The 25,152-nt window shown below is 39.7% G+C and overlaps 1 protein-coding gene and 1 long non-coding RNA gene across 6 annotated transcripts in view; one reads left to right on the top strand and one right to left on the bottom strand.

The window, feature by feature from the left end:
- Positions 1-225: 225 nt before the first annotated feature.
- On the bottom strand, positions 226-6,135 carry LOC113956774. The gene is made up of 3 exons (XR_003530948.1): positions 5,875-6,135; positions 1,586-1,713; positions 226-878 (listed from the first exon to the last, which is right to left on the bottom strand). It is a non-coding gene; the product is annotated as an uncharacterized LOC113956774 (long non-coding RNA).
- A 93-nt stretch (positions 6,136-6,228) lies between these two features.
- Positions 6,229-25,152, top strand: part of MTAP (methylthioadenosine phosphorylase) — a 28,028-nt gene continuing 9,104 nt past the window's right edge. Inside the window, exons 1-7 of one of the 5 annotated variants that reach the window (XM_027663709.1) lie at positions 6,231-6,279; positions 7,497-7,584; positions 11,416-11,502; positions 16,920-16,978; positions 17,052-17,258; positions 19,230-19,397; positions 23,548-23,650. In XM_027663709.1, coding sequence (XP_027519510.1) covers positions 17,143-17,258; positions 19,230-19,397; positions 23,548-23,650 — 387 coding nt within the window. In that variant the 5' untranslated portion in view covers positions 6,231-6,279; positions 7,497-7,584; positions 11,416-11,502; positions 16,920-16,978; positions 17,052-17,142. Of the gene's footprint in view, positions 6,280-6,601; positions 6,915-7,496; positions 7,585-11,415; positions 11,503-16,919; positions 16,979-17,051; positions 17,259-19,229; positions 19,398-23,547; positions 23,651-25,152 lie in introns of those variants that run through there. The other 4 variants (XM_027663711.1, XM_027663710.1, XM_027663707.1 and 1 more) reach the window with 4 other exon arrangements.

The following is a 25,152-nucleotide window of genomic DNA, read 5'->3' on the forward strand; positions in this document are numbered from 1 at the left end:
ATTTTACCACTCTGATGCCATTGTGCTTGTCACCCTAAATTAGATCAACTAAAATATCAGGTATAAACTTTTAAATACCTCTTCAGATTCACTCCAAATATTTTACAAGTTACTGAATTAAATTCTTTTTAAGTTGTCACCTTATTATCTCAAGACTCCTTTAATATTTTGGAGGATGGCAAAATAAAGATGTATCAAACTCTTTTTCATTTAACATCCATGGAATTAATTTTTAATTGCTATTTAAAGCGGGATGATGAGCTAGAAGATGACATATACACCAAGGTTTAACCAGGATTGCCACACAGGTTACATTAACAAAGAAGCCACCCACACAACAAAAAGGTAGAGGTAAATCACATTGCTGAAGGACATAAATTGTACTTGCAATGGATTCACATGAAACACTGATGTGGGTTTTATTTGGCACACCATAGCCAGATGTTGGCTAGAAGCACCAGCAAACCTCAAAACAAAGGATTAAATGCTCACTAAGTGAGCAGTCACCTACACACAGGACCTGCTGGACTGGTGATCTAACCACAGAGAAATGGTACTTCGAGCCCACTAAGTGGGAGCAGGCAGAGGCATGAACAAAGGGGAAGATATGGTCCCGCTCCTGCTACTTACCATTCAGAGCAAGGCTGCGTGAGATAGCTGCAAGAACATGTAGTAACTGAAGGATGCATTAGGCCAGCAGTGTGTACCTGCATGCCCATGGCCAGGAGGAAGAGGGGGAGGCACTCTGCGTCACATGCCTCTGAGTCACTGTGCCTTCTGGGCCAGCACCCTGGGATGCAGTTTACAATCACCAGGACCTAACTTTTAGTCATCAAAGTCATAAAGAAGTGATGCCTGAGCAGATCCAAGGAAGGCACCTGAAGTCAGAATGCAATCAAAGAGGGGTTAAGGGTAAACAAAATCCAGATGGGGTTTGAATAACTACACTTCAACATAAACCAATGAAAATTTTATGCCAACCTTTTTTTCATTCTTCCCCTTTTAATCATTGTGTGGTGGATGTAGTGCTAAGCTGATATGCATATTAGAAAAAATGCTGGAAGTAGAAATATGTGGTAGATGAGCAAGTTTCAGCAGAGCCACATGGAGAAGCAACTTTTAGTCTAGCTACCTAGATTAATTTTATAAGCACTTGTATGCGCAGGTGATACGGATGCACTCATATACTTCATGCACAAAAACTAATTAACTGGTATGAGGGCAATATTAGGGAGAAGTCCACATGTCTTAACACTAGCAGACCAATGCAGCTATTAATTAAAATAATGCTCGTATTCTGTAACCATTCCTACATGATCTGCTGTTCCCTTTTCTCTGTGGCATCACTGAAGATAACGGGAACTTTGAGTCTGTACATTACAATTAGGAAGAAAAGTACGCCTGTGTAACTGAAGTATGGATTTTATTTTATGAACTAATGTCAGTAACCTCAAATGTCAAGTTCCTTGACCTCACTGCCTTATCTTGCAGATTTTATATACCTGATCTCATAGTGCATGCTTGTTTGCATGGTAGCTTTTCAAATTATTATATCAGTAAATTATCTGTAAGCTTAAAAATTCACCTTCTTTCACCTGAAATTGGTGGAGTTGCTCTGTCTGTGGACTGTGCAATCTTCACTGCATTAAGGTTATTAAGTGCTCAAGGTAACAGTTTTGAAGCTGATGAGGTAATTTTCTTGATGGTTCCTCCCTGAGGGGAAAAAATATGCTAGGGAAGGAATTTTCTGGTGCTCGTTTTTCTAAAATGGTCCCTTCAAGATACTTCCACTTGTTTCAAATTGGGGAAAAAAACTTGTTCATTTTGCAAAGGAATGGACCAGTGTAAAATGTTACAGTCCCACAGAAGAGTCAATGTAAAGACAGACAACTTCACTTCAGCTCTTATAAAGGTTTTTTGAACTTCCATCAGCCTTTTGCTGACATGCTTTTGAGGGTTCACAGACCTCTCTGCTCCATGAGAGATCAGTAGAAACAATAAAATCTAGGTAGTGGATCACAATAAAAAATTGGAAAGTTAGTTTTTTAATTATTCCTGAACGTGACCCTTGGGTGCTTACATACAGTAGCCTTGAAGCTTATTTACGCTTAAAAATTATTTGTCCTAACACAAAACACACACTAATTTTTCTTTGGAGTCAATTGAAATCTTAAATCATTACTCTGGGGTCAGGGTCCAGCAAATTGTTTCCAGTATGCAGGAGAAAACATGAAATTAACATTGAATATTCAAGAGAAAGCTAGTTTCACAGTAAGAGCATATGGTTAATATGGGTTTCCTTTTGGAAGTAAATATGGGTCAAGTCTTGGCTGATGCAGAAGGACAAGGAAGATGCTCTTAAGATGTTTGTAGTACTTCATCAGCACTGAAAGAAATTCTGTGGATTTGTAGGGCAGAAACAGTGAAGTTTACAAGTAGTACAGCATAATGGGAACTCATGACACTGAGATTGGCACGAATGAATGTAGAAGATAAACTGGACTTGACTGAGGCTTTATTTTCCCTCCTTTCAGGCAAGTATTGTTTCTTTGAAGTAACATTGGCAAAAGCAATTCAAAGCTCAGCTACAGTGTAGTGTACACAGCACTGGTAATTCTTTGCAGCAACTTTTGTTGTAATAAAAAAAAAAGTAGGACCTTTTACCTTGAAACAGTTCTTTTCATCTTCAAAGCATTTTCACAAATACATTCTAGCTAATCTAAACACCCCTTTAATGCAGTTAAGGTTGATTATCACCATGATTATGACTTTACAGGAGGGACAGAGTTTAAATTACTTAAATGTGTAAAAGTATTTGATGTCAGAAGAGGTATTAAAACTCAAGGGTCACTGAGTCCTAATTGTCTGCTCACACTAGATCTTCTCTCAACTTTGGTTTCCACTGTAAAGAATTATCTTCTTATAGACTGTTTTCTATATTTAACTAAATATTATATTACTTGTGTATTAAAGTGCTTCTTATAGTGCACTAATAAGAATGTTTCAGTTTATTTGACCAAGATTTCTAAGCTCTGTGAGGCATATGACCAAAACTATTAACATAGTTGCAGGAAACTTAAATTGTCAGGTCTTCCCAGACCTCTAAGGACAGGGTTTTCAGGCACTGACTACATGTGGATTTTCACCAAAATTTTCACAAAAAATGACATAAAAAATGACTTTAAGTTTGAAAGGCCTTCATCTGATATATAAACTACTTATTTTCATCCAAGGGTTCTTTTGTATTTTACGAATGGTGTAACGTGTAAATGAAACTTAGTTTTTACACATTATTTTAACTTAAGATAAGAAAACACTGTCTACGAGACACAGACAACTGAAATAGTGAGAAATCAAAGCAAACAGATTTCAAGTAATTGTGCATTTATTTTATTTCTGAAAAGGCAAAACGTCAGTAAACTACTGTTTTTTATTCAGATAACTGGATTTACATTCCATCACTTAGAACATGAAGTACAAAGTTCAGCCTCTAGGAAAATACAAAGCTATCACTTTATTTCAAGGTTTTCTATAATGTCATAAGTGGAACTGTGAACTGAAACTGCAATTTCTACAGGAACTCTCTAACCTGTGTCTTTTTAAGAGAGTACGTTCATCATGTTCTCCTGAGCATCGTGGTATTGTTGGGGTGGTGTTTGATTGCCTGCTTCCAAATCCAAATGGCTGCTGCAGAAAACTGACTTCTCACAACGATAAATGCTGTGTTAAAAAATTCTAGATTATATCTTACTGATGAACAGTCACTGTACTGGATTCCACCTCTCAATCCTAACATGGGATTTTAATTTTAAGATATTCAAAACTGAGAAATAAAAAAAACATACGGTCTATAGAAATGAAAATATTTAAAAATGTTAATTTCATAGAGCACCGTTTCTTACCTGTTATTGATTAGTTAAATCATTCAGAAGGCTTAAATACATGTATTCCTTAATCCAGGTTATAAAATGATATAAGTAATGGGAACTCACTAACTGTTGATAAACAGCTCACTTGAAGAAGTGCAAAATTTCATATTGATACAGGTTTTTCTTCTAGCAAACTGCTAAATTGAAACTCACACGGCATTAAATGTGAAAAGGTACCTAGTTTGTCTGCAAGACTGCAGTTTTTCAGCTCCTTTTCTGATTTTGAGTCTAGGCTATTCATCCATTGTCTGGACTGCACCAAAACAGCGGCTCAGATCAGTCATCCTCAGAAACTCCATCTAATGAAGCTCCTTTTGAGCTTCCATCTCAACCTTTCTTGAACTATTTCTATCATTAACAATTCAACATGAGTAGGCTTTTCTGCTTGCTGCTCACATGTAATGTGGATATATGGAAAGCTTTATGCAGAGAAATACTCCTACAAATACACACACAGTAACAGAGAATCCACAGGCGTGAAGTTGGAAAGCTGATTCCTGTCTGGTCAGCTACAGTATCAAGCTCCCATGAACGGCCTGTGTAGGGAACAGCCAGTATGTTTTAAACAGAAGTAAGAGCCAATTGTCTCTGAGAGTTTAAATAGTGAATACTTCCACACTGTTTAAGCAAAGTGAGCTCTCATATTCAAAAAGCAAATAGATTGCACATAGTTGTGGTAAAAGAGGAGTACTGCAACACAACTGACACAGCTTCTTGTAATCAATGGATGAACATTGTAGTAGAATTAAACAGAAGGAATTGCCAAGAATTATTCACTAAGAGATTCTGTACACTAAGAGTAGAACGTATAACTTCAATGCAATGAGAAAAATGCGGTAAGTTTCAGACTTAGTGTGGTATTATGGCTACACACTGAAGAAGAACTTATCTGTAACTTCACCTGACAAACTGTAATTTCGCACTGAAGAAGTTAACATTTAACCTGACCCACATCCTTCTTTCTCCCTTTATTAAACTACAATTTTCCAAAAGGATATTTCTCATCAGTACAGTCTACATTTCGAACTGCAGTAAGAAGGCTTCAGCCCTGGTGACAAATATCTCAGCAGTGCATGAAGATCTCCAACATACACTGAAGACAAGAGGATAAAGCGTTTAAAGCTGCACAGATAGCACATTCCAGCTGAAGCACAAGTTCAGCATTAGCTGCTACTGCCTCAGATTATCAGGAATATTCTTTTCCTCTTGGTATACAAAGAACTGCCTCAAGATCTTAGCAGCTAAAATCTAGGATGTATGTTCAGTGATGAGTCCGAGTCTTCATTTACCAGCAGATATGTGACATTTCTTTAACAGACAGGTAGCACTGAGGGCATGTGAGAATGGCATGTCTGGGTGCCTGAGGTGCCTCTAACAGATAATGTAGCTTTAAAGAAGCTACCTACTTCCTAAGAAGCTAAGTACTTTTACGTACTTCCAATTAACAAGGTAACAGCTATTTTTGAAAGCTCTACATCTGATATTCATACCTACCTATAGAAGCAAAATACATAAACATATTGATGTTTCTCAAAATGCAGGATCGTGTTATGGCAAAACAAATGTTCCGCTTAAATTAAGAAAAATACCACAGGTAGGAAAATTGTAATTATAATAAGATAGTTTTTACCTTATTCTATCACTTGAAGCTCTATTTAGCTTGGAGACCTAAACATATATACTTTTTATATATGTGTACTTCAGAAAGGATTTCCCCTTCCCCCCCAGACATGCTTCAGTCTGTTCTCAGAATCATTTTAGGGTATTGAAAAGATCACCACCCTCAATTCCACTTCTGTCGACAAATTGATGAACTTGGGGCGGGGAGTCAATTAAACTGCTGTGTCTCCAGAAACATGGGAGGGAGATCTGACCGGAATATGAACCGTCTGAAAGTTAAGTTTCCAGAGAGACCGAGCCAATGCTTATCATCTTGAGAACATACCTGCACCTTTAAGTAGACAAACCATTGCGATCACACCAACCGCACCACTGCTCCGGTCCTCAAGCAGCGGAGGCTCCCGGAGAGTCACAGGTAAACGCGCAGGCCAGAAGGATTAAGAAGAGAGCAGGACGTGTGCTCAGGTTGCGAATTCAAGAGGCATTTAAACACGGCAGCATTCTCACTTTCTGAACAACAAAAGTGCTCCCGAGGCCAGAGCTCTGTGGGGGAGCAGCGGGGACACTTCGCTCCCGCGGGCCGGGCCCTCAGCGCGGGCGGGTGCTGCCCCCCAGCGGCGGGAAGCGCGCCTTTCCCCCCCCACTCACGGCCGTGCCCCGCCGCCCGCGGCACCGCCCTCCCGCCAACATGGCCGCCGCCAGCGCCGCCGCCGCCCCGGGACCCGTGAAGGTAAGGGCGCCTCCGCTCTGCCGCGGGGCAGCGACCGCCGCCGCCCGCAATCCCTCCCCGCCTGTCACCTCCGCCCCCCACGCCCCGGGAGCGGGATGGCGCGGGCCCCGCCGCCGCCCTCCCGGCGCTGCCGAGCGCGTGGCCGGAAGCGCTGCCTCCCTCCCTTCCCCGCTCCCGGCCGCCCTTCCCGCCTTCGCGCCGGGAGCGGGCCCGGCAGCCCGGCGGTGCCGGGAGGGAGAGTGGCCGCGGTGGCGGGCGGCGCCCGGCCGGGGCCGTTCGGGGGCTCCCGCGGCCGTCTCGGCGGAGACGATCTTCTAAAATTATTTTTTTTTTTAATGAAATCCCGAGGCCTTTGCTGAAATTTCCGGGTATCCGACCCGAGGGCGGTGTGTCGGGTTTGTCAGTGAGAGGGACCGTGGCGGGTTCGTAACTGTGCAGTGTGTCCGTGAATGTGCGCGGGGTCCGAAGCTGCAGCGGGAGCGAGCGGTGCCAAAGTTCCCCGCTAAGACCTGTCCGTCCGCCGCGTGTGCTGGAAAAGCGGCTCAGAGCGGCGGTGGTACCAGCGCTGAGCTGGCCTGTGGGCACGCTGAAACCCCGGGACTGCGTTTTAATAAACTACAGATTCTTTTTCTGAGGTGAGGTAACTCGCCCGATCGTTTCGGTGTGTAGAGAACAGTTACAAGCTGTCTTCAGTTTGCAGGTTTATTCTCTTAATGCAGTTTGCTGTTCTTCTTTAAGCAAAAGTCTTTGTAGTGCCATCCTCTCCCTCCTCTCCATATCTCCAAAACAGAAGAGAGGAATATAGAGGGATTCGTTGGTCGTTAGTTGTCACAGAGACTCGTAGGTGATCATGACAATGTTTAGGACCCTCAGACGGACAAGTGTAGTCTGTTACTGCGCTGATACTTCCATGCTTGTGCTTAAACCTACTTGGGGAATTTCACCAAACACTAGGTGAAGAATGGCATATGCTTCAGTGTGATTGTTGCTTGGACTTCCACAGAGAAATGCTTTTGATTTTTTAGTTACTGGTGGGATAACTTTTTGTTAGGTTTCACTTTTGCTGCTCTTCATCCCAATGTTTGAGATGGGCAATGTTAAAATAATTCATGTTTCACTCTACTGCAATGCCATTTTACTTTAGATTTAATTCCAGATATCCTTAAATACAGCCTCCGTTAATTTTTACAAGTTATGTCCTTTGTATCCCTTTGTAGGATGCAATCAATGTCTGGAATGGAGCATACAATCTTTCCATTCTGGAGGTCACTCCTAGATGTGACTGTCTCTGGCTTTTGAGGAAAGGTGAGACGGTTCTCCCCGGGTGTTCTCGCTACCATTCCATACCTGCCGTGCCTGGGCTCGTAGGTGGGGATAGAACTCAGCTCCCTTGACAGGATGTCGTGGTTTAGGAATGATATTCTTCAATTTAGTGTTCCCGTTGAAAGCACTCCAAACCATGCCGCTGGTTCACTCGCCCCTCCTCCTCCCCTGTGATAGGATGGAGAGGAGAATTGGAGGCACAAAAGGTAATGATCACGGGTTGAGATAAGAACAATTTACTGGAAACAGCAGTAAGAAAACAAACATTAACAGCAACAATATTAGTAAGGAAAGTGTACCAGAGAGGTGAGAGATTCATATGCAAATGCTCACTACTGCACCTTCACACTACCCCGACCGGGAAGGGTCTTCCCCCTTCCCAGAAAATAATGTGAGGTGATATAGAATAACCTCTGTGTCCTGGCCATGCTCCCTCCTGACTACTGCAAAAATTAATCCTGTCCTGGCCTGAGCCAGGACACCAGGACACAGGGTGTCTCCCCCACTGAGCCTAGAGCATCTACATCCCTTTTAGTAATTCAGTAGAAGGTTTGGAAAGCAGAATTGAATATAGAATCAGATTGCCTAGCTCCCAGATGCAGATAATATTTTGGAGATTATATATACTGGAGGAAAGATAATTGTGAGAGAGATAAATTTAAATTTAGGGTTAGAGCTGCCAGCTCCAAGTTGAGATTACGTGGTTGAAGAAGCAGCTGCTTCAAAAATCTCTGCTGGCCTAACTCTCCTTCCACTGGAATAGCACTCCAGCAAATTATAAGTTATCCCAGCATTTCTCTAGCCAATGTTGCTTTGGTGGCCTGAGGGTTGACCAGACTGCCACTGAGGTGTTTTGCAGTGGGGAAGAAGGCAGAAGCAAAATCAACATAGTCCAGCTCTTCTTCTGTGCTCTGTGTTCTCCACCCTGGGAGCTGTGAATATTTTGCAAGCTCATTGCACTGCTGCCATTTCTGACAGCATGACCATTGGTGTTAAAGCCTTCTCAGGAACTCAACAGTGCAGCACAAGCATGTAATGATGAAGCTGCAGCAGCAGGAGTAGGGAGCCTGAGAGCCTATTTGAAAGCAACCACACCAGGCCTATGCTGCCCCAGGTCGGGTGTGCTGCTTTCTGGTACAGGGAGAGTCTGTTATAGTGATGGATGTGTGTTTTCATAAGGACCTTAAAGCATTGCAGTTCCAAAATAACTTCTGTATCATGTATCTGTAGCTGATATCTCCAGCATTGCACTGTTTTCCTCAGTCCCAACAACTTTCACTTTGCCGGATGTGAAAGTTCAGGAAGGTAAACATTCCCTTTTGAATATACTTAAGTCATAACAAGTGTTATAGGAAGCTAAAACTAGTTCGATTACTGAAGGGACCATTTTTTTCCCTAGATTTAAAAAACACCAAACAAACACAAAAACCCAACCAAACAAAAAAACCCCGACCATCAATCAAACAAACAAACAAAAAACAAAGGAAAAAAACAAGCACCGTTTTTTTAATGTCTTCTGTTAATGAGGCAGTATCACTTTTTACTGAATGCGTGCAAGAACAATGTTAAATATGGTCTTTTGCTCATTTTGTGTTGTACAATATCTCCTGTTGCACACCTTCCACAATTCTTAAAGCTGTATTTTATTAATCCTAAAGTGTATATAGTTTTCTAGATTTTCATGAGAAATCGAACAGTCTGAACTTTCGTGATAACTAAGCAACACGAGTAACGTGGGAATATTACTGCAAACATCAGTATTACTGCAGACAACGATCTAGGTCTTCCCTAATACTTGTGTGTGTTCAGGATTGGAGTCGTAGGTTTTCACTGCTATTTTCCTTTGCACTGCTCCTCCTGCTCCACAGGGGGGTAGCAAAAGGAAGTAGGAGATCGGTTAAAACTACCTCATCGTATCGGGGTTTACAGGATCTGGTGTGGAAAGCTTTCTTAGAGAAGTATTGGGTGTGTATTGAAGACCACAGAGCGTCTGCTTGTTGAAAAGAAATGCATGATAGCCAGCTAATACAGTGGTTGAACAAATGGGATCTCTATGAATGTGAAAGTAAGAAAAAGCTACAGAAAGAGGCAGTTCTCTGTGTGTGTTGTGGAAGCGGGGGTGTTGTATGTTGAAATCTGGAGGTTTTACTTGGGAAATCTTCAGTCTCTGTGGTAACAAGTTATGTCAGAACGGTTCAGATTTTTTTTTTGCCGTGATAAACAAATCAGTTATGAATTCTTCAATATGAAAGTGATACAAACTTTGCAACAACAAATGAAGGAAAAAAAAAAAAGAGCATTTTCTCGGTGGTGATAGTGACATCATTTTTAAATACCATTACTAAGCTTTCAGTTGTGCAAAGTTTGACAGTACCCATTCCATCCAAAGAGCTGCAAGTGTTCTGAACTTAAGAGAAAATCTGACTTGATTGAAAATTGAATTGTCTAAAGAGTGACAAAAACAAGTTACTTTCCAATTATGAACTAGAAACAAGAAAATTCAGATGCATTTTTCTTAAGCTGGAATGTGAAATCACAGGCAAATTTAGTCTCTATAAGAATATATGTTTCAATTTAGCCTTTTTTTTTTCTCCCTTTTTACGAAAGAACTAGATCAGATGAGTGAGAACAAGAAATTGGTGATTACTAAAGGATGTCAGATAGGTGGTAATTGTGAGTCACTTCATGCTTTTTCACTATAAATTGTATCTAGACACAATGGGGATTTTAGTTGGGGAACTTCTTAGATTTTGTCAAGTCAAAATATTTTGCAATAATGTTTTTGTTATTTTGGATGTACAATGCTATATAGTAATGCCTGTGTCCTGGAGTAGAGTTAATTTCTTCTCAGTAGCTGGTACAGTGCTGTGGTTTTGATCTAGAGTGAGAACAGTGTTCATTACACACTGATGTTTTAGTTTTTTGCTAAGTCATGTTTATCCTGAGTTAAGGAATTTTATTTTTTTTTTTCTCATGCTCTGCCAGTGAGGAGGTGCACAAAAGAAATTGGGAGAGAGCATAGGCAGGACAGGTGATCCAAACTGACCAAAGGGATATTCCATACAATAGAACATCATGCCCAGTATATAAACTCAGAGAGTTACCCAGAAGGGGATCCGATCTGTGCTCGGGAAGGGGGGTCTGGCATCAGAATGCTGAGCAATTGTGCTGTGCATTACTTGTTTTTCCCTTTTCGTTTTCATTATTATTATAATTTACCATTATTACTGTGTTTTATTTATTTTCAATTATTAAACTGTTCTTATCTCAACATAAAAGTTTTACTCTGATTCTCCTCCCCTTTCCACTGGGTTAAGGGGGGAGAGAGGAGGAGCTTGAGTGAGCAGCTGCTCAGTTTCCAGCTGGGGTTAAACCACGACAGCCTGCTATTCTGTATGGTGGTTATGCATAAGACTGTTTTTCTCCATGTAAACAAGAAGCCTTTGTTGTAATATGATTTCTACATGCATTTCGCACTCATCAGAGGCATTCCCAAATAACACTCTTCATTTTTATATTGGAAATAAATTTTGAGTTGGCATGTCTTTGTGCTCGTTTCCATAGCTTTTTTTTTTTATTTGGTATTTCAAAGAGAAAATCATAGGGTAAGGCATTGGCAAGTTAAATACAATTGTTTGAAATCAGTTATTTGAAATTTCCATTCTGGGAAGCTGTGTTGGCGTATTATGTTTTGTTGTTCTGTAGTCTAGTCCCATCTTGAGCAAAAAATACATTTTGTAGCTGCCTGGTTAGTTTTTCATCATGCCATTAAATGTAAATTGCAAGAAGACTAATGTGTACTTTCTGTGTAAGATTGGAATTATCGGTGGAACTGGCCTGGATGATCCGGATATCTTAGAAGGAAGAACAGAAAAATATGTTGACACTCCTTATGGCAAGGTCTGTATAACCTTTTTATTTATTAATGAAACTTTCTGCCATTCTTCAAGATGCGTGTGTGTGTGGTTTAAGAATTTTCAAACTGTTAAATGAATGTATAAGGGAGGTCCCGGCACAAGACTATTCTTTTTATTTGCTATGTATTGTGTAATTCTTAATTTCTAGAAATGAAGTATTGTAAAGATGATGTGCAAAGGAGACTACACTTCTTCTCATTTGTAGATTTGATGAATTTACAAACTCAGTCCTGAATTTGCAGTCAAGAGATAAACCCTCTCTTTCAAGTTTATGCTGTTATATGACCTGTATTATCTGTCAGATCCATCCAGGAACCTTTCCAAATTGCAGAAAACTGTCGTTTGAAGTATATGGGCCACCATTTTCCCTGTAACTACTGAGTTATACTTTACATGCTAATGTAAGGTCGTGCTTACAACCACATAATTTGAAAATGAAGCTCTGAGACTGTTTTTGTGACACAGATGTTCTTGAACAATTCTCTTTCACATTGATTCAGTCCCTTCTCTCAGTATAAGGAAGTGGAGGCTGAGGCTGTTGCTCTGTACACAGCGTTGGCGGTGTTGTGAAGGATTGGTCCTGTCACAAAGCGTTTATACTAGAACAGGCAAGACAAAGGATGAGGAAAATCAAGGGTGAGAGAGGTTCTAGTTGACACAGGAAGTTCGTAGAAGAATTGGATCTTAGATATTCTGTAATGTCATAAGACATGGGGAGTCTGGGTGCTTTATAATTGCCACTGGAATTATATCTTATGAAGTCTAGCAGTGTAAGCTAGTATACATAACAATAAAACATCTGGTTTGTGGTAGCAAGTGCTATTTTGTGAGTAAAAGCTTGCCAGAAAGCTCACTGGTATGGTGTGTGATTGAACATCTAAATCTGTGCCCCCCCTCAAAAATGGTTTAAGGTGGAAGTAAGAATGTAAAAAGCAAGAGGAGTTTGTGTGCACACCGTTCAGGAAGGGGAAGGAGATCAAGATTAAGGGAGGGGAAAACATAATCAGAAAAAACACATTTGACTTTTCTACCATCTTTCAAAATGAGTCAACAAACTGTATTAGAATGAAGGGAACTGGCCTTCTGTGTTTTTCTATACTGTGCTTTCCAAATGTATCCAGCGTTGTTCTGAAGGAGAACCCACTGGCTAAACCAAACCAGTTGCCATTCATTCCCTAGTTCATGAATGTTCACAGCATGGATGTGTTTGGAGACTGCTGGCAAAACAAAAGTAACACTATGCTTTTAGCAGGTGTTAACTGAACCCTTACTATCTAGGAAGGATGAAACAGGTTCTCCCTCAGAGGGTTCTGTTCAGATCAGATTTAAGGGCACAGTGGCAGCACAGCATTTGAAGGTCTGTTCTGTCATGGCACTGAGATGCAACAGGATTTGGGTAACACAAATTCTGCAGTGCAGGTGGTTTTACTGTTACTGAGAGGAGCGGGAGTACTTGCAGGATAGGTCCTGCACAAAGGAGTAGAAAAAGCTTCCTCAATCCTGTATCTTCGGTCTATATGGAAGGCTTTTTAAGTTTCATTTAGTAAGCAGATTAACTGGTGTCTTTTTTTCTGTATTCTTCACAGAATGCAATATGAATAGGAGAAAATAAATCTTGGTACCTGTTGTGATTTGTGAGAAACCTTGATCAACAGACTGGCTTTGTCTGAGCCTGTGTATTATGCACTTAGCATAGGCTCAACTTAAAAGCTCATTAAAGTTTTTTCTCTGTCTAAGGGGAGTCAGGGTATTACTGAGATGTCATAGTAGGAATCCAAGCATGAATTCCAGACAGTGTGGTGAATTAAACTGGGACTGTGAAGCTGACCTGGATGGACTGTGAAAGAGAACACAGCCAAACAGCAAACTTTTATCCTTAACCCTGATGGCCTGCCTTCCTTCTCTTAGTTCTGAGCTTCTAAGAAAGGAGACCATTGACCTGATGCTTGTTTCATGTAGATTCCCTCCTCTATAAGGTCACATCAACTTCAGTGGTTCAATGCAGTTTGCATCCTCATGGAGCAACTGATGGATCAGCCTTAGAGTGAGATGTGCAGAGCTTGGTGAATGAGTTACAGTCACATAAAGTGCATTGAACTGGGTCAAGCTGATGGACTTCCACTGAAGCAGAAACAAACCTCACAAATTCAACTGGTATCATTAGGTGGATCGAAATTCACATATTTTGCTACTGAGACTTTTTAGTATTCAGGAAGGAGGGTTACACAACCTGCCTCTCATTTTAGAACTACAGAGTTGAGATGAGCAGCTATTGCAAGAGAGCAATTGTAGGTTTTTTTAAGTGTGCTTTGAAAAGTTTAGAAGTTTGTGGTTTGTTAGTATTTTTTCTGAAGATGTGTCTTGTTCTCGATTGTTACTTGAAAGAAAACCAAATGGTTTTCTGCTGTGAAGATACTTTGTCATAGAGCTGTGACATCAGTGGAGAATCTGCCTGAAATTTTAAGAAGTAAAGGACTTAGTCTAAATAAACTTCAGAACTTTTTGATCTTTATTTTCTGAGAGAAATGGGAGATGCAACATCAGCCTATGTAGTTCAAGCAAAAGTAGGAAGAGTGAAAGTGAATGGATGTCAAAAGGAGAATGCAAGGCATAGTGAAAAAAGTATGTCCATTTCCTTCTATTATGTAAAAAAGCAAACTGTACAATTCTACTTTATATAAATTTTGGAGTTTAATTCTTAAGTTTCTTGGCAAGAACATAGCCAAGAGATTTTTGGCTGAAAACCTTTGTGGTGTGTCTTTAATGCTGTTTCTTTTCTTTTAGAAGATGAATAATAGCTTACATTTTGTCCATATAGAGTCCTTGAATTGTCTTCTGCTTTGCTGTCTCAAATTATAAGAATCATTTGATAACAAAACTTAATATTAAGGAATGTAGAGATATTTTTTTCAGGTGAAATATGGAAAAGGTTACAGGAAACTAGTATGGTAGTTTTTGTGGTTCTCTGGGTTGACATTGGTCCTCCTATGATCTTTCAAGTTACATTAATGATAATGGAAATTCACTACATTAGTTTAAAAAAATAAATAAGCTTACAGCTCTTAATATTCCATCTGTCTTTCTCCTTTGTCCGCTTTCAGTGCATAAAAAATTTGGTGTTCTATTGAAAACACCCTGACACCACTGGGGATTCTATATATGGAAAATAGTGTTCTCCTACAGGATAATCGATGCTGTTCCAAGCAATTTTATCTTCATGATTGAATTTTGAAGCTACTACAAAGCTTTGTTCAGAATATACTTTCAGTTAGATTGTTTTACTTTCTGGATGACAGATCTTGGTTCAGAATCACCTTTTCCCAGTTGGGCAAAATATCTTCCTGTTCTAGAAAACTATTCTAGGGGCTCCCCCTCTTTTTGTGGTCATAGGTATATCTGGCAAACAAAGCATGAGGGAATTTGGCCTTGCAACTGATCTTTGTGTGCTTGCATCAGGAAAAATCAGACTATGTAATGTAACACTTACGCACCTCTTCTGCCTCCCGAAAACAAGGGGCATAATTTGGTTTGTAAACTAGCTCACAGGTTAAATGAAGGCTTGGTGAACCTCTGGATACTTTTGATCTCAAGTGTTCCTTGATTTTTGTTTTCCTTGGATATAAACTTAAATCTACCACCCACAATCAATTTAAATCTGTCACTTCTGAAACAAAGGGTCCAGTCTTCAACTTACTAATCTTTACTTTTGATTTTGATAGGAGGCAAGGACTTTTGCTGGATGTCCTCTTTAGTTTATAGGAGTACTTTTGTATCCTGTTGTGAAGTAAGTGCTTATTACTTCACACAGCAAATGTGTGTAAACAAAACAAAACCCCAGTTGCTAATTGTCGTGGACCTTCCTTGTTATGGAATGTTGTAACATCACAGCTAGCAACTAGACAAGCAAGGCTTTTGCCCTGTTTGAATTTCACTCCTAAAGGAATATTTGCTTCAGAAGAGTATATGTAAGGTGCAGTCAAGATTAAACATTTAAATATCAATAGTTTAATAATAAATGGAGACTTGTAAAAGGAAATGAAAATACACTGCAGTTCTAAAAATAAATGTTCTGGAACATTCCCTTTAAAAAAAAAGGTAGTAAATGTGTCTGACAGAATTTAGGTGTTGGTGGTGCTTTGGAGAGCTTTCACATAATATTTGCCAAAAAGATCTGTGGAATAGGAAGTAGAAGGTGATGATTTTATTAGAAATTGATATCTTCAAAATGCAGCTACATGGGACTCACATATCACTTTATTCTAGAATTCTGCAAATTTTCTAGTGAGTAATAGAATTGGCAGCTGTAAAACTAAGTTCTGATTGAAATCTTGCAGCTAGCATTATAATTTTGTTTCTATTTTGTCAAGTAAACTGCAACAGAACATTTCTAGATGTAAATGTGTGAGTCCTTCAAGGCACTTGCAAACTTGTGATCAGTAAATAAATGATAATTTTGTTAGTAGCTGTTTAACAAAAAGGGAAGCTAGATGTATTTTTTATTTCAAATCTCTAATGCCCAGGAGGAGAATACAGCCCACAGCACAGTTAATTTATTGTAATGGTGGTTGATGACTTGGGAGCTGCCCGGTGTGGGCAGTATGTCCCGTCTCCAAGGCAGGGTACATGTGCCAGCTAGACAGCTAAAATGAAAATGCTCTGTCATCCTGGCTGGTTGGTAGTCAGGAGGAATGTATTTTCCTGTTTAGCTGTGAGAGAAGTCCCAGGGCTGAGGAAATGCCACATTGCCTCTGCCACTGATGTACCAGAATTTCTCTGTCATATCACAGTTCACTTCCTAAAAGCAGGACTTCCAGCAGCAGGGAAGACTGATTTTTTTCAGGAAGCTGGGGGTGAGTTGGAGGAATCCAGAACTCTGCACACCCGTATTTTGACATAGGGGCCCATGGTAGAAAGACTGAGAAGAGAATGGTGAGTGTTATGGAAAGGGACAGATTAAATGTGATTTACATTGGGAAGGGACTTTAGTAGAGAGTGGCACTTGTTTAGCAAAAAGCAACTCAAGTTTACAGGAAAGAGTGAGGCATGCTAATAGATCTAACATGTTCATGCTGCTTTTTTATTAAGCACTGTTTGAAATGCTCTTTTGATGTGTTTGAAAGTATTATGGTTTCAAACCCCAGAGTAAAGGGTTGCAATGTTAATGTTAGTATGAACACAGGAACACTGTGATAATCCTTTTGGTCTGAAATTTGATCTTCCTGTACCAGGCTGTTTTACTAATCTGCCATATCAAGTTACAGAGCTGAGCTCAAGAAAATGTGAGACTACAGTGGTAACCAGTACTTCCTTTCATAACTATTGTGCTTATACTTGGGTAGTAGTAAAGGTTTCTAATATGATTGTCAGGCTGTAACTCATTCTTATTTGCTTGTTTTGCAGCCATCAGATGCTTTGATTTTGGGAAAGATCAAAAATGTGGACTGTGTGCTCTTAGCAAGGTAAATGAGCATTTTCAGGGGTTTTATATTATGTGTCTTAAAATTTTCTTAGGAATTTTTTTCTTTACATTAGGTAAACTGAATTTCTGCTGTGACTTCATCTTGCTCTGTGTGGTTGCCAACAAAGTCAAGCAGAAGTCTCTGTTGCTTCCTGAGCAAATTTGATGCTGCAGGGACTGAGAATATTAAAAATACTGTCTAGGTTAGGAAAGAGAAAACCAGTGGGAGGTTCTGCCCTAGTGCGAATGGCAGCCTGCAAGGCCACCTGTTCTGTTGGTAGGTAGGTGGTGCTGATAACTTTACTAATTAATTCATCTACTCACTGTGTTTGCAGATTTCCTTTGTGAAATGGAGAAAATACCTGTTTCCAGATGAATTGTGTCTCTAATACCACTGTAGACTCTTCCAAATCATTTCCTTTGATTATTGAGTCCTCTGGCTGTTACAGTTATTGCTTAGGGGGCTGCATCCCCTGCAGTTTTCCCTAAATGATTCAGACATCTCTTACTATACTCAGAAGAGACTCTGGAAGCAGGATCTGCAGATGAATGCATGGCAATTTCTCACTAATACAACCACGGATGTCTGGGACCAATGTGCTACTAGATTAAACATAAGAATACTAACACAGTTCTCTGCATCTGGACAGCATGGGCAGAGCCAGGTGCTAATGACAGCAGCAGGCCCAGACAACTAAAGTTTTCTGGGATCTTCCAGGATCCATCCAGGGAGTTCAGGCAGGAGCTGTAGGAAGTGGGAGACAAGGCTATAGCGTGTATGTAAAGCCCACCTCGGACTGCAGACAAAGTAAGGTCTGGGAGACAGGGCTGGGGACAGGCACACCTGTGACATGGCTTGGGCCAGGAGTGAAGGCTGGAGTCTGAGCTTGGAGGCAGGAGCACCTCAAGTTTGGGTGGAAGGCGAGGGTGAGACTGGCCAGGGCAGTTAGGACCCAGTGGTGCACTCAGGGCCCTGGTTCTGTTCATGCCAGTTTCCATTAAAGCTGCTGGCTGGTAACCATCTCTGCAACTACACTTCTCTCTGTGGTTTTACTTTTCTTATCTTTCGTGGACTTTGCTCATGTATTTTTTTTACAGCTGGCCAACATTTTTCTCATTTTCTCAAATGAAACGCTAAGTCAAGATATCATAGCTGTGCTGTGTCAAACTAGACCTTGGGGCACAGATAGTGGTTTACCTCCTCGCTGGAATTTATGACCATTCATATATGACCTTTGTGAGTTTACTTTTAGGGCTAAGGTACCTGAAAACTTCATTTTGTGTTTTGGTTTCTGAGTGTCAAATTTCAAATTAAAAAAAGGCACGTGTATTCTGGAAGAGGATTATGACAGCAACTGCAACATTAAGCAATAAATGTGCACTCCTAATAGCTTATCAGAAATGGTAATGACAACATGGGAATCCTCCCTGACAGTACTTGGTCATGTTGTGTGCAACTCTCAGTTCCCAAATGGTCAAATTCTTAGGACTTTTTGATCTCTGAAAAAATCAGTTGGGAAATAAAGTTCCTTCTTTTCTCTTACATGGTTGAAAATAATTTTCAAATGTGTTTAATCATTATATGAGTGATATACTTCTTTAGCAAAGACAGAGGTAGCACAAAAGCTTGTGCTTACAAGACTAAGTATTTCCTGTCTTGGAGAAGAATACTGCAACAGTGTGAAGTCATTCTTTTGATTTATGAAAGCTGTCAGATCACTGCAAAAGCAAAGAGAAAAATGTGATGATTCTACTGTTTTCTTTGGAAAGATGACAGGTTAGAACACAGTGTTCTGTGATGTGCTACTCTCTTCTGTGTGGGGGAATACAAGCAGCACTTCTGGGCAGAAAATTCCTAGAGGTGTATATAAATCTTAGAAATTTCTTGTAGTGTATGGAAAGAGTTTTGGAATCTGTGGAACTGACTTAGAAAATTCAGAGGAAAGTGCTTATTTTACTCTTGAATCTGCTGAAATATATTTGGATTGTATTTTTAAGATTCTTTTCATTACAGTCTTGAACTTAAAAATTTTTGCGTTTAAGAAGAAAATTTCACCACTGTTTCTAAATTGAATGCTGAGAAGACCTTAGGATGTTTAGGAAAACAAGCTACACTGGAAGTAGCTGAAATGATCAATTCCGCTTCCAGTATTGTTAGGGAAAATATGTTTCCTGGAATTCTCTTTATCCTGCAGAAGGAAGGCAATTTCAGTCTGACTTATTTTACCCTCTTGCAACATGTACCTTTGCAGGCATGGAAGGCATCATACAGTTATGCCATCAAACGTCAACTACCGTGCCAATATCTGGGCTTTGAAAGAAGAAAATTGTTCCCATGTATTAGTGACTACTGCCTGTGGTTCCTTACGAGAGGAAATACAACCTGGTGATCTTGTCATAATTGACCAGTTCATAGACAGGTGAGTAACAGGGAGGTAAATGTGGGGTTAGGTCTTATAATAACGTGTCCGTGTTAACTCAGGTTTTTGTGAAATGAGGTGATAGCCTCAGTTCTTCTGTCAAAGAATGAGATTCATGCTAGAAGATATGATAGGAAATAGGAATGAGATTACAAAAAGTTCAGTTCTAACAGGCATAGAAGTACCGGGCTTTCAAGAATGGCCATGAATGAACTAAAGTATAGCTCCATGGGAAGAGTGTTCTTCAGAAGAAATCTCCTATTCTCAGATGTGGGGAAGATACATGGGTAAGAGCACAGGCCACTCAAATTTTATGAAGAATCTGAAGTGAGATCGAGAGGGATAAAAAAGCATAGTAGGAAAATATTTGCAGCAATGATGAGGTTTGCAGAAGAGAGGTAAATGCAACACAGTAACAAAAGAGGTTGTTTTAAAAGGAGGATAGATGCTTGCATTTTTTATTTGCTAAGAATCATAAGCAAGACACTTTTTTCCAAAGTCTGTGTACTCCAGACAGTCTAACCCTCCATGATAATCTGATGTTTAAAAAAATTCAAGTGAAGCTGGGGGGGAAATAAAGTTACATTTAAAGATCACCAGCACCGTCAGTATTTCAAAAGAGGCAAATAGTTGGGGTGTTGCCAGCAAGTCTGGGAAGTTGATTCTTCTTCCCTTTTACTCCACGTTGGTGAGCCACATCTGGAGTATTGTATCCAGTCTTAGGCTCCACAGTGCAAGAGGAGCATGGGCACACTAGATATTCTGTCTCTGCTTTCTTTGTGCTTATAATTGTGTGTATTTAAACAATAAAAGATCCCTTTTGTTAAATAAATACAAAAATGCTTTGTGTTCTCCCTACTTCCAAATCCAAAAATAACCACAGGTGATACTATGAACTTCAACAGTTGTTTTCTTTTTGTAACAAGTACTTAAAAAAAAAAAACCCAAAAATTTTTTATACCTTTGGCTCCGCTTAGTTAATTACCACATTGTTAGTCAACTGACTACATCAGACTGATTAGGGGCTTTTGAATTCTAATATTTGCTGACATTTGTGAGGCAAAGAAGAGTAAGACTAACTTGAATGACTGAACTCGGGGAGATGCAGAAAATAGCTTTGTAAAGGAAATTCTGTAACAGCTGCCAATTTTATTGTTTCAATTCTCTGTGTCACATACACAATTGCAATTATTCAGTATTGTTACACTCTAAATTTTTTTGAGGGAGAGTTTTCTTCCCGTGTCCCTGAAGACACAGAGCATACTGAGACTAATTTTTATACTGCCAATGCTGGTGGGAGTTTACATTGTGTTCTTTAATTAATAGTTTGATAATTCAACACTACTGGAAGAAGGAGGAGGGTGATGATACAAGTGATAGAGGGCTGTTTGTCACAGATGGAAATGATTGGTTTATTCATTTATTTGAGTTGGATTTGCTTCCTAGAATCAGTCATAGTCAGAATTGCCAGAAAATCTTGTATTACTGTTACAAAACCAAAATGAAGGAGCAAAAGCCACCTTACTGTCTGCTTAAAGGTGTAAATGTTGCTGCAGGGTGGGGAACAGAAACTGGGAACATCTTCAAAATTGCAGTATGTGCAGCTTTGAATTTCAAAAAGTGGTAAGGGTGAAGAAGGCATGGCAAAACTGTAATAGTGCAAGGGTTTGCTTGCACTAAGAGTACCAGTGTTTTCTTGAGCTTGGTACTCAAACAATTGTGCTTAAAAACATAGGTGCCCCTTTCCCAGGGAAAGAATTCCTTTTTCTCCTCCCAGGCCTGTTTGGCACTGAGGCAGCATGACCCTCCAGTAGGCATTCTCCACAGAGCCCTATGCACAGGTCAGATGACCAGCAGAAGCAATGCAGCACCATCTCTTAGCAGCTTGTTTGAGGTTATCAATCCAGTGTCTTCTGGTGCTGCTTCTGATTTCCCCCACTAGGGGTATCTCTGTACTCTCCCTTTGTGCTACGCTTCATCCTTCTGGATTGTGCACTTTACTATGAGTATCATGACTGATTTCTAGGCAGGCACATGGTGACTTATTCCTGTTTAATTGTGAGTAATCAGGCAGTTGTATAATATTCAATTGTGCTTTGTTGTTAAGTAGCCCTTCTTCTGACAGAGGGCATGCAAACTTTTCCGTACTTAAAACTGTGAGATCTAAGGAGCAGATTGTCCTTGAAGATTGGCTGTTGAGTTCCTTATTTCTTGTTTCCTGCTGGCTCCCTAAAGAGTCACTCAGGGTACATGGAGGTGTCTTCAAACATCTATAATGAGAGGCAAGTACTATCATTTGTTTTTGCTCTTGGTCTCTCTGTGAGAGCAAGGCAAGGAAAGGATCTGTGATTCTGTGACCTTCATTTTTTCTGCAAGAGATGCAGGGGAATGGTATTCCAGCAGTTAAAATTATGTGCTGCTGCCCTGTACCTTGCAGACAGATGAGTTGGACAGATCGAGATGGTCAAGCCTTGACTTGAGTAGGAGGGCTGGGCAAAGGATGAGAGGCTAAAAGGCTTTCCTCTCTGCCAGCCCTTATTTCATACATAGCAAGAGTCAGAAATAGGATCAAATCCGCCTTTATTCTTATCATAGCCTGGCAACTTACGGACACATCAGCTGGCCCATATGAAACAGCTGTGGCCTTTGCAGAGTTGCAGCCTTCAACGCAGAGGAGGAATTGTCACACTCTTAAGTGCAAACAGATGTGGTCCATTGCTCAGAGCAATTATAGGTCTTACTGTTGTTACTCATTTCCATGCAGTTTGTACGTATGGTGCTAAACATAGTAGGGTTTCCTTATAGGCCACGTAGAGATGTGACCATTCTCTTCAAGGAGCAGAGTATCTGAAAGTCCAATATTAATATTTACAATGTCTGAAATACCATAATGCAGGAGGTGGATTACGGCTTTCACCATTTCCTCCAACTCTAAATAGTTTATTAACAGACACTACAGAAAAGTGTGAAAAATCAGATACATTCTATTTGCACCTTTTCAGTATCCTGTAAAGAAAAAAAATATTATCAATGTTTCCACTGATTTTAACAGTGTATCCCATTTTACATATGTTTTTAATTTGTTGATCTCTTTGCTATTTTATAATCTCATTTTTAAGGCTACCCTATTGTTTTGTTTGTTTGTTTGTTTGTTTTTTCCCAAACCTACTTTAACATATAACTTGTGTTTTAAACCTTTTTTTAAAAATATTTGCTAACTTGTATGGGGGGCTGTTGTAAACAGTATTAGCAGTAGATGTTTTGTATTTTAACTGTGGGTTGAATTTGGCTGTTGTCTTAATTTTCTCCTGTAAAGTACAATATGTAACACACCGCAAGGAAGAAGGGAATGTCTCAAAGAGTTTTGTTCCAGAGGGTTTGTGCCATCCAATTGGCTGAGTTAGCTTGAGGTGGTGCATTTGAAGGTAAAGTGATATTGGGCAACAGTTCTGTGTGTTCCAAAATGCTGGATGGTAATTTCTGCAGCATGTTTGGCCATTTGCATGCAAGGAAACAATTTCACAATTGAAAGAAAAGAGAAAGAGGATTCTCCTACTGGAAGCTGCCAGTGCTGGATGGGCATAATCTTTCTGAGAACAAGAAGACAACCTGTTGCCAAATTTTTCTAGTTGAATTCAGACCTCTTTTGTGCAGGAAGCTGTTCTTATAAATTCTCATCCTTTCAATGTAAGAATGCAATGATATGAACAAGTTCTATTTTGACTAGCCTTGTGGTAATTCAGACTTTATTTCTTGCCTTCTTGAAAGCTTACTGTGCTCTTTTTTTTGGAGGTTACATGCCTCACTATTAAATTAGCTGACTGTTTTTGGGTAGAATTGCAACATAATGTGGTGAACATAGCTGAGGAACGTTGTGAAAATGCTGAGGAACAAATAAGCATTTCAGCATCCTGTTAACAAAAGATTTTCTGTAATTATTTGATAATGCACTCCTGGAGTAACACTTTTATAGTCCTCAATTCTGAGGGTTTGAACAGAGGCAAAACAGGATTACAGGTGATCATTAAGATCATCCTGATTTTTCCACCCACCTCTCAGGGATGCTGTGGTTTTTGATTTGTAGAAATTTCTTGCTTTCTCTTTTGTTTTATTTCCGTTCTTCTCTCTAAGCATGTTACTGCTTTTCTAGGACAACTAAAAGACATTGTACTTTATATGATGGTCAACATTCCAGTCTTCCAGGAGTATGTCACATTCCGATGGCAGAGCCATTCTGCACCAAAACCAGAGAGGTTAGTGCATTTTGTAATAGTATTTAGAAATGTTATTTTTATGGCGCTTTTTTGTGATATATTAGTCTAATTGTGAGTTCTTAGAATATAGTCACAATATGCACCTTTTTGTCCTGTTTCTCCAATATGTCGTGATATTAAGGACAAATGTAACATTTGGAAGGCATGGGAAGTAAAAGATCTTGTATGTGTCTTTCTAAGGGAAGTATCCAGAAGCTGTCAGTTGGCAACCTAGATTTCCCCAGAGTCTTAATAAATGGACAAAAGATCTTTATTTATCAGGTAACTGGCCAAGAGAGCAATGAAGTAAACAAAGCAGTTAGGATTAGGAATTGGTTCCATTTTGTTCTGAATAAAGCTGCACCTGTGGTAGAGGCACTCTACATACTTAATACAAATATTTAAATAAATAGTACTTTAGCATTCACAGAAATTACAGTATAGCATTTGTAGGTTTGTGCATTGTAGAGCTGCGTGATGGTGGAGAGTGAAGGCTTAGGATGTTAAACGTGAAAACAAGCCAAATTGCAGTAACCTTTTATTCTTAACTTTTGCTTTCAGTTTTGTCACTTCAGGATTTTCAGGGTTCATAACCACTTAGACTTGGGATTTTCAGGGTTCATAACCACTTAGACTTGGGAGTGTGAAACACTTCTCTGTTTTTCAGTGCCTTTATAAGCTTCTGGGAGGGCTGTATCTGTAATTAAATATGTCACCTTAGTGTATTCTTAGAGTTGAGGAAAAAGGAAGGTGAAGGTTGAACTTCATGTTCTGATCATGCTCTGATCAGAAGCTTGCAAGGAGGTATGTTCTTCAGGGGAACAGGAGTACTTACAAAATCAGTCATATCAATCTAACAGACTTGCTCTCTGCAAGCAAGACAAAGCTCAGTTGTGAAGGTGGCACAATCTATACCCAGAGAACATACAAACGTCTGTACTACTGATCTATTCTGCTTTTGTCACCAATTCACTTCAATGTCCTTATGGGCTATTTTTGTTAATTGTGGTTTAGAAATAGCCACCAGCAAGTCCACACTGGGAATTAAGATGTTTTACAATGAACTAAAGATATTTCAAGTCTCATGAGGAAACAAACCGCTGCATATTAAACATATGCATGCGTTTGACCTTCTTCTATTGAGCTGCAAATTATACACTTTACATTTTTCTTGCAAAAAGGAATCTGGTCACATGCTCTTACCAAAGGTTTGTTGGCATAGAGTTGCTTTCTAACTGTGAGCATGGTGTCATGTCACAACAGATACAAGGAGTTTATTAAGAAATTGATTGAAAACAGTGTTATTTCTGAAGTGATTGACAGCACTTCACACTGTCTCTCACTTTAAAAAAAAAGTAAGTACTCATGCATAAGGCATTTCCTGGGCTTGCAGGAGACAAACACCTAAACTAGTTTTCTTTCAGCTGTTAAATAGCTAGAGACGATTTTATTTAGGTATTACAGTTTTTGAAAAGCCAGCAGAGAAACGCACCTTTTCAAAC

The sequence above is a fragment of the Corapipo altera genome, unplaced genomic scaffold (genome assembly GCF_003945725.1).
Source record: "Corapipo altera isolate COAL_440 unplaced genomic scaffold, ASM394572v1 61129, whole genome shotgun sequence".
NCBI lineage: Eukaryota > Metazoa > Chordata > Aves > Passeriformes > Pipridae > Corapipo > Corapipo altera.